General features: G+C 39.5%; 2 protein-coding genes across 3 annotated transcripts; both read left to right on the top strand.

Moving 5' to 3' along the window:
- Positions 1-2,054: 2,054 nt before the first annotated feature.
- On the top strand, positions 2,055-9,031 carry gtf2h2 (general transcription factor IIH, polypeptide 2). 2 transcript variants are annotated; one of them, XM_061072226.1, is made up of 15 exons: positions 2,055-2,103; positions 2,506-2,606; positions 3,327-3,404; positions 3,682-3,718; positions 3,950-4,036; positions 4,132-4,182; positions 4,895-4,949; positions 5,248-5,353; positions 5,436-5,526; positions 5,679-5,874; positions 6,931-6,994; positions 7,106-7,209; positions 7,373-7,475; positions 8,002-8,041; positions 8,541-9,031. In XM_061072226.1, exons 2-15 carry the CDS (start codon positions 2,551-2,553, stop codon positions 8,655-8,657), a joined length of 1,185 nt encoding a protein of 394 aa, XP_060928209.1. In that variant the 5' UTR covers positions 2,055-2,103; positions 2,506-2,550; the 3' UTR covers positions 8,658-9,031. The 2 variants fall into 2 exon arrangements, with proteins under 2 accessions (XP_060928209.1, XP_060928210.1); XM_061072227.1 differs by having other exon boundaries at positions 2,103-2,154.
- A 1,014-nt stretch (positions 9,032-10,045) lies between these two features.
- On the top strand, positions 10,046-14,411 carry dhfr (dihydrofolate reductase). The gene is made up of 6 exons (XM_061072228.1): positions 10,046-10,179; positions 10,327-10,376; positions 11,644-11,749; positions 12,973-13,096; positions 13,255-13,370; positions 14,189-14,411. The coding sequence occupies exons 1-6, from the start codon at positions 10,088-10,090 to the stop codon at positions 14,268-14,270; spliced, it is 570 nt and encodes a 189-aa protein (XP_060928211.1). The 5' UTR covers positions 10,046-10,087; the 3' UTR covers positions 14,271-14,411.
- The last annotated feature ends 330 nt before the right edge of the window (positions 14,412-14,741 follow it).

Genomic DNA, 14,741 nt, shown 5'->3' with positions numbered 1-14,741 from the left:
ATGTCCATTTGATGCACCGTACAAGATTACAACTTCAAGTTAATTTGCATGCTCTGAGTGCTGTAACGTACAAAGTTACACACTGAAAAGCTTACAAGACACAACACAAGTTTACATACAAAAGCTCATCACAGAGATGTTTATGGAATAAAAGCCAGTCATGAGGACCATCAGTTAAATATTAAAATCAGTTGGTGCAGATGTCATCAGCTTTTAACAGACTTTTTAAGTTATGAAAAGTGTTGATGGAGCAACCTCTGTGTTCTATTGATCTGAGTCTGCTACCAAGCTACCAGTCATCGTCCATTCATAAAATCATTCAGGTTTCTCTGATCTGTACATCATGTGTTTATGTTGGTAGTATAAAGGAGCTTGTTGTATTACTGCCTTTCCACCAAATTTCAGGTATCCTCATGATGATGTAGTGGTAGAAATAATAAAATCAATGCTCGGAGGACTTGCATTCAGCTGGTGCTGGAATGCTTCCTATCATTATAGTTAGGTAGGAGGTCCATATCAAAGGAAAATATCCTGAGGTAAATGAGAATTCTTAAGGACTCCAGAATCAGGTTACCTCCATAATACTACATAATTACTTGACAGGAGATATTGATAATGTGCTTTTATGAATTACTCATAGTAATGTTTTCATTGAAATGAGACCTTTATATCCAATTCAGGAGCCAGGCCTTTTCCACAGAATCCACCGTATTACACCGCAATGTTTCTACAGTAGCCCAGATTAGATAAAGCAAACTTCATGTTGCCTGGAGGCCACATAGGGTCTCATACATGTTTGGAAAGAGTATGAGGAGGTGGATTCAATACTTCACTGCTATTGACACTTCCTGCAACTCACTGAACTTTGGGAGAAAAGATTTTCAGTGCTCGAGGATGCACAGAATAGTTGTATCCAGATAAAGTATTAAGCTAACATGTTGGGTAAGAGCTCTGCCAATATACACAGTGGTGGTGAAGTGTTTTTCATATGGCTTCCAGATTTTCAGAATAAACGTTGTCACATTTACATGATAGGGAGAGAGAGAAGGAGGGGATTGACAGTGTAAACCTGAACCACACATACAGGTTTTCTGATTGGGGCTGTGTATTGAGGACAGCCTGACCAAAACCTCCAACCAAACCTTAACCAGGCCCTCAGAAGTGAAGTTTTTTGGCTTTGGGCCCCATGAGGACTACTGGTCCTAACAAGGTCAGTCTTTATGATGGAAATGGTCCTAAAGAGGTCCCAACAGAAGAAAGATCAGTAAATCTTACTTAAAGTTGGTGTTAGTGTAACTTACATATATTGACGTCAGGCTCAAATAATTTCGATAATTATACTGTATAGGAACAGGAGTCTAAATTCCAATATTTACAATTCAGGGAGCAGAATTGCAGCTGATCCGTTTGTACGGATGGCAGTGACTGTTGGTCTTCAGTGGGTGGAAGCAGTGATGTGACAATGTTGTCCTGTTTCCGGGCTCTGCAGCAGTCCTGCTGGTTTACAGTATCTATTTAGAAACGATGTGTGGAGAGTACATGTCGAAAAAAGTCAGGATCAATAATGAATCTGCAGACAGGATATGGATCAGATCAACCAACATGAAGCAGATACTTCTACTTGGAAAAGAGGAAGGTAAAGCACAAATCCAAAGAACTACTGAAACATTGTGAGATGACAGCAATTAGGGCGGAGCATACTATAGAGCACATAGAGTGAATTAATTAAGGTTTTTAGAAGCTGGTGTGGAGACTGAAAATACTGAGTCAATATAATGAAGAACAAAGGGTGAGAGGCTGTGGACGATGGTGGATGAAGATTTGTCAGAGAACAGTAACATGAGTCTTAGTTCGAGCTGATTGTTCAGTTGAATATAATCTTTCTATTTTTGTTTACATTATTACAGACTAATCTGTTGTCAATCCTGGTCTATACACTCTGGTACAGTAGGTGGCGGTATGCACCTAAACGTTTTATTGCAACTCGTCAAAAAACACAAAGAAGAACAAGAAGCGAGCGAAGTGGGCGGAACTAATTTCTTTTTTTCTCGACAGCTTGTTTCTTTCCGGAAGATAATTGAGTTGCACCGCCTATAATTCAAGGTACAGTTGTTGTAGTTAGTTATGAGTCGGTATCACACACAATAGAAAAAGGTATTTACCCTCAAGATTCGTACCTGTTCAAACTCTATGTTAGTTCATTTAATTACATGAACAACCCTAAGCAACGTCCGTCAACAGAGCAGTTAGCTGTTAGCTTAGCTGTTGTCAGAGGTGCAGACTTGTCGTTGTCACTTGTAACCAACAAACGATTTGACACGTGTAATATTTCATTTAAAATAAGGACATATTCATATACCTGTTGAGTAAGGCTTTGTCTGTTTTTCTTTCGGTCCTCTGAGACTCGCCAGCTTTAGAGGCAGCGTGTTGTTAAAATCAGAGATAGGTTTGTCATGCTCTGTCTAGTGGACTCGTGTGTACTAATGTGAAGCTGTTGTTCCTCAGTTATTTGCCTGATATCGTTTATTGACTTTCGTGCCTGGAGACATAATGGACGAAGAACCAGAGAGAGCGAAGCGCTGGGAAGGAGGCTACGAGAGGACATGGTAAGACTGTTATACTAAGAAACATTCAACTTGAGATATTTGTTGTCATGCGTGCAACATTGCAGCTGACATGCACTTTATTTGAAAAAACACATAAGTACTTCCTCCTTTTGCTCTGAATGTTGGAAACCTTACTTGAGATTCAACATCATGTAGTTTCTTTACATTCATGATTCCAATGTGCTGTTCTACACCATGCCAAAGGTTTAATGGCGCTGATCTCAGTGTGATGTTCATAATACTCAGTTTGAGACCTTTACTTTGTTACATTGAGCATTATACTGCAGGAAGTAGTCATTTAATGAAGTGTGACCATAAAGGGATGAACATGGTCAGTAACAACACTCAAATAGACTGTGACATTCAAACCATGGCTGGTGGGTGTTTATTGAACAAAGTGTATCAAGAAAACTTCCAGTAGTCTGGGCTGTTGACAGGAGGCAGGTTGGGTGTCTGAGTAAAACCTGTGGAGATTGTTGTGTGTGAAAATCACAGGAGATCAGCAGATTCAGAAGCACTCACACCAGCTCGCCTGAAAAAGTCAACGTCACTGAGATGCTGTTTTCCCCATTTGGATATTTGAGATGGACATTAATTGTAGCTCCTGTCCGCATGAGTTGCTCCGCCGCCTAATTGGCTTGCTTGTACAATTCCATGAATAAGATGTAGTGTACGGATGTTCCTAATAACATGCTCTGTGACTGTGTGTTTCTCTTACAGGGAGGTTCTGAAGGAGGATGAATCTGGCTCCCTTAAAGCCACAGTGGAAGAGATCCTGTTCCAGTCCAAAAGGAAAAGGTGTGTGTTTACTCAAGACTTCAAACACGTTTAGATAAAATTACGTTTTCAATACTTCTCTGCTGTGATGTAAATATTTCAATTTTCTCCTCTGATGGAGATAAAACTCAAGCACTGCATCATAATGTGTATTGCACTTATACAGGTATTTAATTTAAGTGGAATGTTTCCCCTTGCTGCTGTATTTATTGTTATACATGAGCTCTTCATTGATTGAGTGATTCTATAAAAGGCTATTGCACTTCTTAACTAACCCGCTGGTTTGTTTGTATCATAGGGTGATTGAAAGCCATGGACAAGTGAGGCTTGGAATGGTAAGTGAGTCCCACCTCTTTCCTACAGAAGCTTATTATCACTTCACTTATTATCTTAATGGTTATAATCTCCAAGTTCTCTTAAATCTCATGTCAACATGGTGACAGTAGCGGTGCAAAATTACTTATACATATTTGTAAGGACCAAAATTCCCAATACCACTTTGGTTTAAAGTTGTGTAGAGCAACTCTGCTTTGAGAGAAGCTGTTAAAGTATGTCCTGTGCTCTAGATGCGTCACCTCTATCTGGTGATTGACTGTTCAAGAAGTATGGACGACCATGACTTGAGACCTAACCGCCTCACCGCGACTCTAAAGGTAAAAACATGTAGCAGAACTATGACACTGTACAATAGCAGTCATGCTATGTGATGATCTGTAAAGCAGAACCCCCTCTCTCCTTTCCTCTGCAGCTAATGGAAGCTTTTGTGGATGAGTATTTCGACCAAAACCCCATCAGTCAGGTTTGTTTGTTCAGTCATGAGTTATTTTACACTGAACTGTGTTGAGACTTCACACATAAATCCATTCAGCTCTTTTTTAACGTAACAGGTTGAGGTGAGTTTATTGGAAAACTTGCTACTGCACTCACAACTAGTTTTGACCAACTTGTCCGCACAGATGCAGATGAGATACTTTCTCTTCTTTTCATTTTCCTGTAGACATTATTATTCAATAATAGTTGAACCACACATTCAATTTGAAGATATTTTTGACCCTCTCTAAATTTTTGATTGGAATTTGCATCCAGTATTGCAGCAGTATCCCACTTTTACTTTATACCATGGTATGAAAATTGATGGTTATCCTACCATGTACATTTCCTTATTTCTGGTATTTGGGGAAAAAAGGCAATAAAATATAGAATATCAACTGAGACCTCGACTGCCTTTCGTCTCACTCACACAAATGCAGAATACTCTGTGTACCTTGAAATTATTATTATTCAGTAATCCCTCTTATCTTTGTGTGTGTGTGTGTGTGTGTGTGTGTGTGTGTGTGTGTGTGTGTGTGTGTGTGTGTGTGTGTGTATGTGTCTGTCTGTCTGTCTGTCTGTCTGTCTGTCTGTCTGTCTGCCTGCCTGCCTGCCTGCCTGTCGTCTGTGTGTGTGTGAGTATTAATGTAATCAAAGAATGTTACTGCTTTAATAAACCAGTGTGTATTCTGTGTCCTCAGGTAGGCATTATCACCACAAAGAATAAAAGGGCTGAGAAGTTGACTGACCTGACAGGTGAGGGTCAAATGAACTGTTAATCATGTTCTTATTGTTGGTTTATATTTAAAATGCATAATTTGTCGATCTTGAGTGCCCTTCACAGAATGATGAAAATTATTTTACTTTATCATTTAAAACCACAGGGGCAAGTTATCATTGTTAGAATTTTTTATGTAAACCAGTTGTAACTGCAACAGAGAACAATGTCATAAATTATCCATGTGTCTCTATCTTTACAAACAGCTGTGAACATCACTCTGTCCAGATTAGGCCACACTCTTTAATGTGATGTGTTGTCTTGTTTCACCACCAGGAAACTCGAAGAAACACATTTCTGCTCTGAAGAAAGCTGTGGACACTGTGTGTGTCGGAGAACCCTCCCTGTACAACTCTCTCAACCTGGCCATACAGTCCCTTAAGTAGGTTCTGCAGTGTTTGTCTTACACGTCCCTCTGTAATGTAACTGAGTGTCACTGAACTCGTTCCTGTCTTTTTCTGAAGGCACATGCCTGGACACACCAGCCGGGAGATCCTTATAATCCTTAGCAGCCTCACCACATGTGACCCAGCCAACATCTATGAACTCATCAAGGTGAAGTCACACCCTTACCAATTAGGTGCACGGTCATCAGTGACCAGTCAGTAGTTAAAGCATTTCAGCTGCTAAGTGTAATGTACTGTATATTTGACATGTGGTTTTGGTCTGCTTTTCCTTCATGTACAACCGTGTGGTCCCCTGGTCAGACCCTGAAGTCTCTGAAGGTGCGGGTGTCAGTAATCGGCCTGTCGGCAGAGGTCCGTGTGTGCACGGTGTTGACCAGGGAGACGGGTGGCTTATACCACGTTATCCTGGACGAGAGTCACTTCAAAGAGCTTCTGACGATGCACATCAAACCGCCCCCAGCCAGCTCCTCATCTGAATGCTCTTTAATACGCATGGGTCAGTATACAGATGCTATTTCCATTGAAATGTAAATAACGTCAGAGCGACCAAGTGTTAAATAACAGCAAATCTAACAGCACATCCAGCGTCTTGCTGCACCGAATTTCCATTAGAGTTGCTGAACATGGATTAACGTGCCAATGAAATTATTTCCAAACAAAAGCAGTGTTTCTTCCTGTGAACCTGTCCTCAGTATAAACCAATGGACTTGGCACCAAGATCAGGTAGAGAAGTCACACAGACTTAACATTGATGGCTGTGTTCAGTTTCAGTGCCCAATAGGACATGACCAGCGAGTCAGCATGAACAATACCATAACCCCCAAACTTCAGCAACCAAATGGAATTCAGCCATTGGTCATTTCAATATACACACCTGACCTGTTGGTCTTTTCATTGGCCGTACTGACACTAAATACATTTACTTGGACACCAATATTCCGACTGCTGACCTTATTCACAATAGGACATTATTTTTACTCTGGTTATTACATGAGTTGCTATTAAATATTTCATTCATAAACATGTTACAGAGCATAGCCAGATTATGACTCCCTTCATTATGTTGAACATTATTCCTCCATTTTTAAAACCCAAACCAGAAATAGTTTATTGTATGATTCCATACATTTTTTCCATTTTGGGTGCTGCAACTGGTTTTTATTTTTTCAAGCTGTTGGTTAATGTCCTATGTCGATGTCGCAAAATGCTGCAAAATGCTAAATGTTTCCATGTAAACGTAGTAGAAATGCTGAATAACATAAACCATCTAATTTGAAGTCTGGAGACACATCCCTTATTCGCTGTGAGCTAGAATTGGATAGATTTTGAAATAATTAATTTGAAAAGAAATTGCAGTAAAGCATTTTTGAACAATTAGTAATTCGTTTTTACACCAACAACAATACAAGTTTGTGAATTTCGGGAAGGTGAAATATATGCATTCAGGGGATTCATGTTCCTCATTAAAGTATTAAGCTTATTCATGACTGTGAAAGCATCTCCAGAATATTTGTCTCAGACCCCCTTAATTAGAATCCTGTGTTTTGCTCAGGTTTTCCTCAGCACACTATCGCTGCTCTGACTGATCAGGATGCCAAGCCTTCATTCAGCATGTCGTAAGTTGGATATGTTATGATTTTAAATATTGAGGCCTGGGCAGTGAGTGGCCTGCTTGTATGAGAATGACTTGTCTTTGTAATGAACTGCTCCTGCTGTGTGTCTCCCAGTCATCTGGATGGCAGCGATGGTCCCGGTCTTTCTCTGGGAGGGTACTTCTGTCCACAGTGCCACGCAAAGTACACCGAGCTTCCTGTGGAGTGTAGAGTCTGTGGTACGTCTGAAGGGAGGACTCTCTCTCTCTCTCTCGCTCTCTCTCTCTCACTTTCGCTCTCGCTCTCTGTGTGAGTGAGATCAAAATCAGATAAAACTTGAATTTTCTTTCTGTGGCATCAAACCTCAATGTAATTATTTTCCTGGTGTGTATTGTCTCCAAGGTTTGACTCTGGTGTCAGCCCCACATCTCGCCAGATCCTTCCACCACCTCTTCCCTCTCCAGGCCTTTGTAGAGAGTCCTGTGGAGGAACTCAAAGGAGACAGGTGGCTCTAATACACTCACAAACACAAAATGTGCACTGTTTAGTTAAGATGGACAACATAACAATTCCCCACAAGTAAATCCCAAACCTCTTGATCGCCCCCCTGTGGCTGGCTGCAGTACAGTATCCCTCTGCCTCCACCAAAGACAACTTAGTGCCTGTGCTGTCCTGCTGCTAGTGCTGGTTTTGAGATGGTTCAACTTGGGAAAGTTTTAAGAAAAAGTTTGCACATGTATATACATTCATTCATTCAGTCCAACCTGACCTCCTCGCATGAGAAACAGCAGACTACTCCTGAGTGGATGACTGAAAGCTGAGACCAACTTACGATTAGTCGAGCGTGTGTATCGGCGGGAGGTTGTCATAGTTGCTCCATTCCAGATCGCTACTGTGCAGACTGTCTTCAAATGTGCGAGATTGCAGCATTTTTATTTATTCTGGCTTGATTTATGGCTAGTTGGAGGAAATGGAGACACTTCATCATAATATAGAGTCTATGATCTAAATTTGTTGTGATTTGGTTTCAGGTTCTGTAAAGGTTGTCAAGGGCGGTTAAAGGATAAAAGTGTAAGTATATTAGCTGAATACTATTCACTGTTTATACTTTTATTCCAATAATGTATATGCATACTTTGATCTATGTACTCTGACAGTTTTCTTAGTTAGTGGCACAGTAAAAACTGAACTGTATATCTTATACACTGTGCTTTTGTTCCACAACCATACACAATAACCATATGGCACAACTACACTGCTGAACAGTTTAATTCCTAACAATCATGGGTAGTTCACTTTAGTTCAGTTTACTTGTCACAGAAAGTTCTATTCAGCTTGTAAAATAAAAGCTGAGTTTAGACATGTGACATTTTAAAAAGTAACATGTTCCAGGACATTCTTGCTCAGGGGTTACTGGTGGATCACTGATTGAATTATGTTTTGATTAGACATATACACAGATAATTGAAATTTAGGGAGGAAATACTCACACAAATACTATTTATTACAATTTCAATCCCTCTTTCCATCTCTAACTGCTCTGTCTTCCTCTCGGTCCCCATATTTCTAGGTATTCAAGTGTCCATCCTGTCACAGTGTGTTCTGTCTGGAGTGTGATATCTTCATCCATGACTCACTCCACTGCTGCCCCTGCTGTGCTCACTGTTACATCGCCCCCTCAAACTGAGAGGCCAGTCGCCAAACAGAGACTGATGTATATAGTATGGACTGTCACTACACGTTTTGTATGTAGTGGCCATATTGTATGTGTCAAGTTTACCCATCAAGCACATACTGGATCATCATACACATCCTAACAGTGTTGTCCACCTTTGACCACACGGATATGATGCACACAGGCAGCCTCTATTCAAAGATTGGCAGAAAATACTGGAAGATCATTAAGGGAAGGAGACGTCTATATTCACAGTTGGAATAAAGCTCCTGCATCTGAGCCACTTAATGTAAGAAATGTTTTTTGTGTATATATTTTTTACACAATTTGTACTATAGTTCTGATTGTAATGTAGCAGTTACAATAAAACATTTTTTACTTGTCAATGTGTTTTAAAACCACTGAAGAAACGTTGATTCTGAAAGGTATTTTTCAGGAAATATCTTACATATTATAAAAAAATCCACACTATGGATATTTTGGACCAAATAAATAAGAGTCACACTTTCCAAATCGGAGAGACACAGTATACTGCTGGGAGTGTGGAAATGACTTGAAGGGGTTGGGGTAAAATGCACAGAACTAAAAAGAGTAACCTCTGGGAAAAATGAAAAATCTAAAAATTATAAATAATAAAGATCTGATGATATGTTTGACCCTATGGGGTAAACAGGACTGGTGGATGTGTTTAATGCCTCAAAATGGCAGAGTTCTAATAACACGACTATTAGCTGCCAGAAAACAAAAAAAAAGTAAAAAATAAATCTTCACTCAACAATATGTCACATATCAATAGAAAATATAGCATTCAGGCATCGTTACAGAAAATAATATCCAGACATGTCCTCTGGTCTGATACAATCAACCTGTCAGTGGTGCCTAAGGTCAATAGATAATATATATGTGTATAATAATCATGTAGCATATAATAATCACAATACAGTAGTAATGATGATGGAAGGACAAATGTAAAACCACATTTAATGTTTAAAAAAACTAATTTGACGAAAGAGCTGGGCAATGAATTGGATTTCACCTAAGAATTATTATTTTTTTCAGTTATTTGCCAAAACTTAACGTAGACAGTCAGCCATTAATAGACAATACAGTCCAAATGAAAAATGCAAGGTAAATTAAATAAAAATAAACACAATTAAAATGACATATAAACAAACTGTTTAATTTAAAATATATCTAAATAAAAGATGTAAGGAAGTAAGAAGTGTAGAAGTAAGGGCTAATGTCTCCATGTACACATTTTATTATATAATCGTAGAGTTTGTGGAAGACTTTAATTTGACAAATCATCCTTAAGAAAATTACTTTATCCGGAAGAAAGAGGAGGAGGAGTCATATCGTCATTTCCGGTCCATATGTAAGTTGCTGGCGGGAAGCAGCAGTATGAACACAGCAGCAGCGTCCGTGTCCAGCTCCGTGACAAGATGTCCCGTATTCTGAACGGTATCGTGGCGGTGTGTCCTGACCTGGGGATCGGGAACAGGGGGAACCTGCCCTGGCACCCTGTCAGACTCAGGTTAGTCACTTTCATGTAAATCGTGAAAAGCTTCAGTCTTTTTAGCACACGAGCCACAGGTTAGCATCTGTTTACACAACAGAGGAAGACACATGGCGGCGGCTCACTGCAGCAGAAACAAATAAATCCTGTCGTCTTCTCTTTCAGCAACGAATTCAAACATTTCCGAATCTTGACAGCGACTCCATCGGAGAAAGGTACCAAAGTTCACCTGGTTCACTATAATCATGCCTGGTTAAGAGGTCAAAGTGTCTTCCACAGTTAAACATTCACTGTTTACAGGTTTATTGAAACCACAGACATCACGATTGTACACACTAAAGACTGAAAGAGTATTATATCCTAGTTAAACATTTATATTATTGAGGAATTTTTAAACCACAGACTGTAAACATAACAAACCAATAATGAATGAATGTACTAGAGCAGAAGCTGAGATAAACTGAAGTAATGAAACAGGTTTAGTGTCTTGCAACCAGACAACAGCTTAAGGATTTACACTGCCTATAAAACATTTGTAATGTAACATTATAGTCATTACACCAAGCTTATTGTGTAAATAGTCTGGTTGTAGTATCAGGCTATGCAGTTCCTATGAACAACCACCCATTTTAGTTGTATAGCCCGTATTCACAAATTTGTCTCAGACAGAAGGGCAGTGCATGTGCATGAAAAAAGACAGTGTCTAACTGAAATGGAGAGGTGTATCATTGTATGTTTAAAGTATTTATACAAAGAAAAGTTCTGAAGGCGATGAAGGGAGCAGAAGTGGTAGTATTTGTGAGGAAGAATATTGTATTTCTAAGCAATCTAGTTGTACTCGTACTCTTCAGCTGGCACAACTATGCATCATTATGATCCTCGATCACGATCCACTATGTGGCCGCAGCAATGATCCTAGATCTGCAGTGATAAAGCACAAGGACTTCTGGAAAGAGGTCAACTTCATAACATTGATGAGACATTAATGTGATAAAAAGGGAGAAGAGGAAAGAGAAGCTCCATTTGTCATGTGTCTTCCGGCAATCTAGTCCTACTGCATGACTAAGAGCAGGTCAAAGACAAGCCTGGAACAGCTCTAACTATAAGCTTAATCATAAAGGAAGGTTTTAAGCCGACTCTTAAACTTACAGAGGGTGTCTGCCTCCCGAACTGAAAGTGGGAGATGATTCCACAGGAGAGGAGCTTGATAGCTGAAAGTTATTGCTCCTACTTTACTTTTAGATACTTTAGGGACAACAAGAAATACTGAGTTCTGGGAGCGCAGTGCTCTAGTGGGGTGATGTGGTACCTACCAAAGATATAGAAGTTTTTCTTAACAGCCATTTTGTAAAAAAGGACAAATACTTAAATAACATAAAGCCATCATCTCAACAGATGAAGCCAGTAATGTGAACAGCACTTTATATCCATTGATTTCCTTTATAGTATCATGGAGAGGACTCTAACCTTGTTGTCCTGCAGGTAAACAGAATGTGGTGATCATGGGCAGGAAGACGTGGTTTTCCATCCCGGAGAAGAACAGACCTCTGAATAACAGGATCAACATCGTCCTCAGCAGGCAGTGCAAGTATGTGTCACACACAGTTATAGCTGACGCACAACAATGTGTACAAAATAAATACACCGTAGATACCAGAGGTGGGACCAAGTCATTTTTTTGCAAGTCCCAAGTAAGTCTCAAGTCTTTGCCCTCAAGTCCCGAGTCAAGTCCAAAATCAAGACTGACAAGTCTCAAGTCAAGCCCTGCAGGTTGAGTTTCGAGTTCTTTCGAGTCCTTTTGATCACAGAGTAAAAATATATTTACACAGATCATGTATGCTTTTAAAATCTGTATTTGTTTATTAAAACAAGTGCAATTGAAATTGCAGAAAAAAAATTGTGCTGACATTGAACTTCCTCAATGCACTATTAACTATTAACCAGTCAATGCAATGTAACGTTAACAGTGAATTTACAGCCTCGCTGATTTAACTACACAACAAAGAAAAGTAAGCTTTCATTCAGAACTTACCGTTCTTTGTGCAACTTCAAATGTCGAACGAAGTTGGAAGTTGTTGCGTCTCCGTCTGTAATCTTCGACCCGCATGTTTTGCAGACTGCACTTCGTTTTTTGTTGACCACCTCGTAGTTTTTATACCAGAAAGAAACTATCTTTGGTATCATTTTTTCCCTAACTGACGCGTTGTTTGACAGTTCCTCTTCATTGGTTGACCTGTAGTTTGATTGGATGGATGCTGTCGCTTCAAAACAACGTGGATCTAATTTGATAAGATGTTGTGCCGACAGCACGTTCACACACACACAGATGCACACATACACAATGAAAGATACAGAGCGTTCCTTAATAACATACTTTTTAATCTTTGGGTTTTGGGGAAAGGAGCAAGTCTTATCAAGTCAAAAGGCTCAAGTCCAAGTGAAGTCACGAGTCATTGATGTTCAAGTCCAAGTCGAGTTGCAAGTCTCTTTACATTTTGTCAAGTCGAGTCTAAAGTCATCAAACTCATGACTCGAGTCCAAGTCATGTGACTCGAGTCCAAACCTCTGGTAGATACACTGCAACCTGCTTGTTGTGCTTTCTATTTGACTGAGTTTCTCAGTGTGTTAAGGTTCTTTTGTGAGCCGCTACAGCAGGCCAGTAACCCTGCCTCATATAAATGAACACTGAGTGCTATTAACATGTAATTGCTGGCTGGATTACATTCAGAGGCCATGTTCCTTTCTTTTTGAATGATTGAGTTAATGCTGCATATAATAAGTGACCTCACACAACTCCTCGTGTTCCCACAGAGTGCCCCCTGCAGGAGCACACCATCTATCGGCAGACTTCAGCTCGGCTCTCAGGCTCGTTGACACAGAGCTCTCTGATCAGGCCGACCAGGTCTGGGTTATAGGAGGCAGCTCTCTCTACAAGGTACTGCATGGGGCACCCAGGGTGTGCACTTGTCTTAAGTGATTTTATAACAATATAAATAAAGAACCTACAATGGGGAAGAATCTTAAGTCACAGAAATTCATAAATGTTTTTGGTTTGTAATAGTTTGTAATTCCTTGAATGCTTTGGGTTACCAGGAGATGATGGAGATCCCGGGGACCAGGAGACTGTTTGTCACACGAATACTGAAGCAGTTTGACTGTGACACTTTCCTCCCGGAAATCAGTCCAGACAAATACCGGCAGCTGCCAGAGTAAGATCAGCACACATGTACCGCACCATTTTGTGGGTCATTTAGGATTAAACTACAACTACATTCATTATGATTAGAGCCCGGCCAATGTACATTTTTGAGCAGAAGCCGATATTGGGGAGTAGAAATGTACAGAGACTGATATATTGGCTAATATATATATTTAAACGCTATTCGATGAATGATTCCTAATAAGTCATTATAAATCCCTTATGACAAAAACATTTTTTTAGGCTATTTGCACGATATTTTACAGTTGAACCATAACCTTTAGAAAATTATAATCGAGATGACAACACAAGTACAACCAACTATGTAAAACTTGAAGTAAGAACATTAACATGTATTTTTGTAAAATGTCAACATAAATTCACATCTTTTCTGCATTGTTTTATTCTGTAAACTAAAAGTATTAATATCGAGGTAAATCACAAACATAATATGATAATGATAGGTCTGTCAAAGGCAAATATTAGTTAGTTAGGTTTGTATTGTACTAACTAAGTTAATTGCTGAGGTCTTGGGGCACGAAGAAAGCATCAGCTAAGAGAAGAAATCAGATGATCCGACTGCTTTGAAACAAACCAACAGTTTAAAATAAAACCCACGTTGTCCTTTAATGTTGATGTAAGTTAACATCTGCATCATGGTCACAAAACCAGATTTATTTTCAGTAATGTCTCTCCAGGCGTATCTGGTTAATACAGCTCTTGGCTGTTGAATTTAGAAACTGATTATACACAAATAGTGTTGTTGAACCTTTTAACATTCATGTATAGACCATATGGGCTGCACAGTAAAGTTTGTGTCTGCCACAGGTTCCCAGGAGTGCCACAGGAGCTGCAGGAGGAGAACGGTATCCAGTACAGATTTGAAGTCTATGAGAGCATAGAGCCATGAAGAGAAAACATTTAAAAAAGCCTTGTAATTTTGTAATTGGCACCAGAGTAATGTAACTGCTGGTTTTAAATGTGATTTGTACAGTTGGGTGTTGTCATACAAAGTTGTATTTTCTAAATATTTTCTTGCAATAAATTTTGATTTCAGCCATACTGCAGTCATTTACCGGGGGGGGGGGGTAATTAATGTCATTATTAGAAAAGGGTTTATCTTAAATACAATCATATTTTATTCAACATTTTACAGCAACACCGGGTAAATAGATTGTGACTGTGTGCTCCTCAGCTGCAAGGGACACATGATCAACTCCAGTGATGGAATCAAAGGCTAACAACTTAAATCTAATCTCTTTCTCATGATTTCATCCATCACATTTGACTACATTGTGCTTCTCCGAGCTGCATCGGAAAACCACAACATGATTTTTGATTTTTGTGTTAATTAGACTCTACTTTCTGCCGCATGTGCATG

The sequence above is a fragment of the Limanda limanda genome, chromosome 5, assembly GCF_963576545.1.
Source record: "Limanda limanda chromosome 5, fLimLim1.1, whole genome shotgun sequence".
Taxonomy (NCBI): domain Eukaryota; kingdom Metazoa; phylum Chordata; class Actinopteri; order Pleuronectiformes; family Pleuronectidae; genus Limanda; species Limanda limanda.
The sequence above is the reverse complement of the archived record's forward strand: the minus strand, read 5'-3'. Positions and strand labels throughout refer to the sequence as shown.

Bases quoted from the DNA above. Each gene is read 5' to 3' on its own strand.
- gtf2h2 (XM_061072226.1), top strand. From the start codon at position 2,551: ATGGACGAAGAACCAGAGAGAGCGAAGCGCTGGGAAGGAGGCTACGAG. The intron at 3,719-3,949 runs GTAAGTGAGTCC...CCTGTGCTCTAG, and splicing joins GACAAGTGAGGCTTGGAATG to ATGCGTCACCTCTATCTGGT. The intron at 4,183-4,894 runs GTTTGTTTGTTC...CTGTGTCCTCAG, and splicing joins ACCAAAACCCCATCAGTCAG to GTAGGCATTATCACCACAAA.
- dhfr (XM_061072228.1), top strand. From the start codon at position 10,088: ATGTCCCGTATTCTGAACGGTATCGTGGCGGTGTGTCCTGACCTGGGG. The intron at 10,180-10,326 runs GTTAGTCACTTT...CTTCTCTTTCAG, and splicing joins TGGCACCCTGTCAGACTCAG to CAACGAATTCAAACATTTCC. The intron at 11,750-12,972 runs GTATGTGTCACA...GTGTTCCCACAG, and splicing joins GTCCTCAGCAGGCAGTGCAA to AGTGCCCCCTGCAGGAGCAC.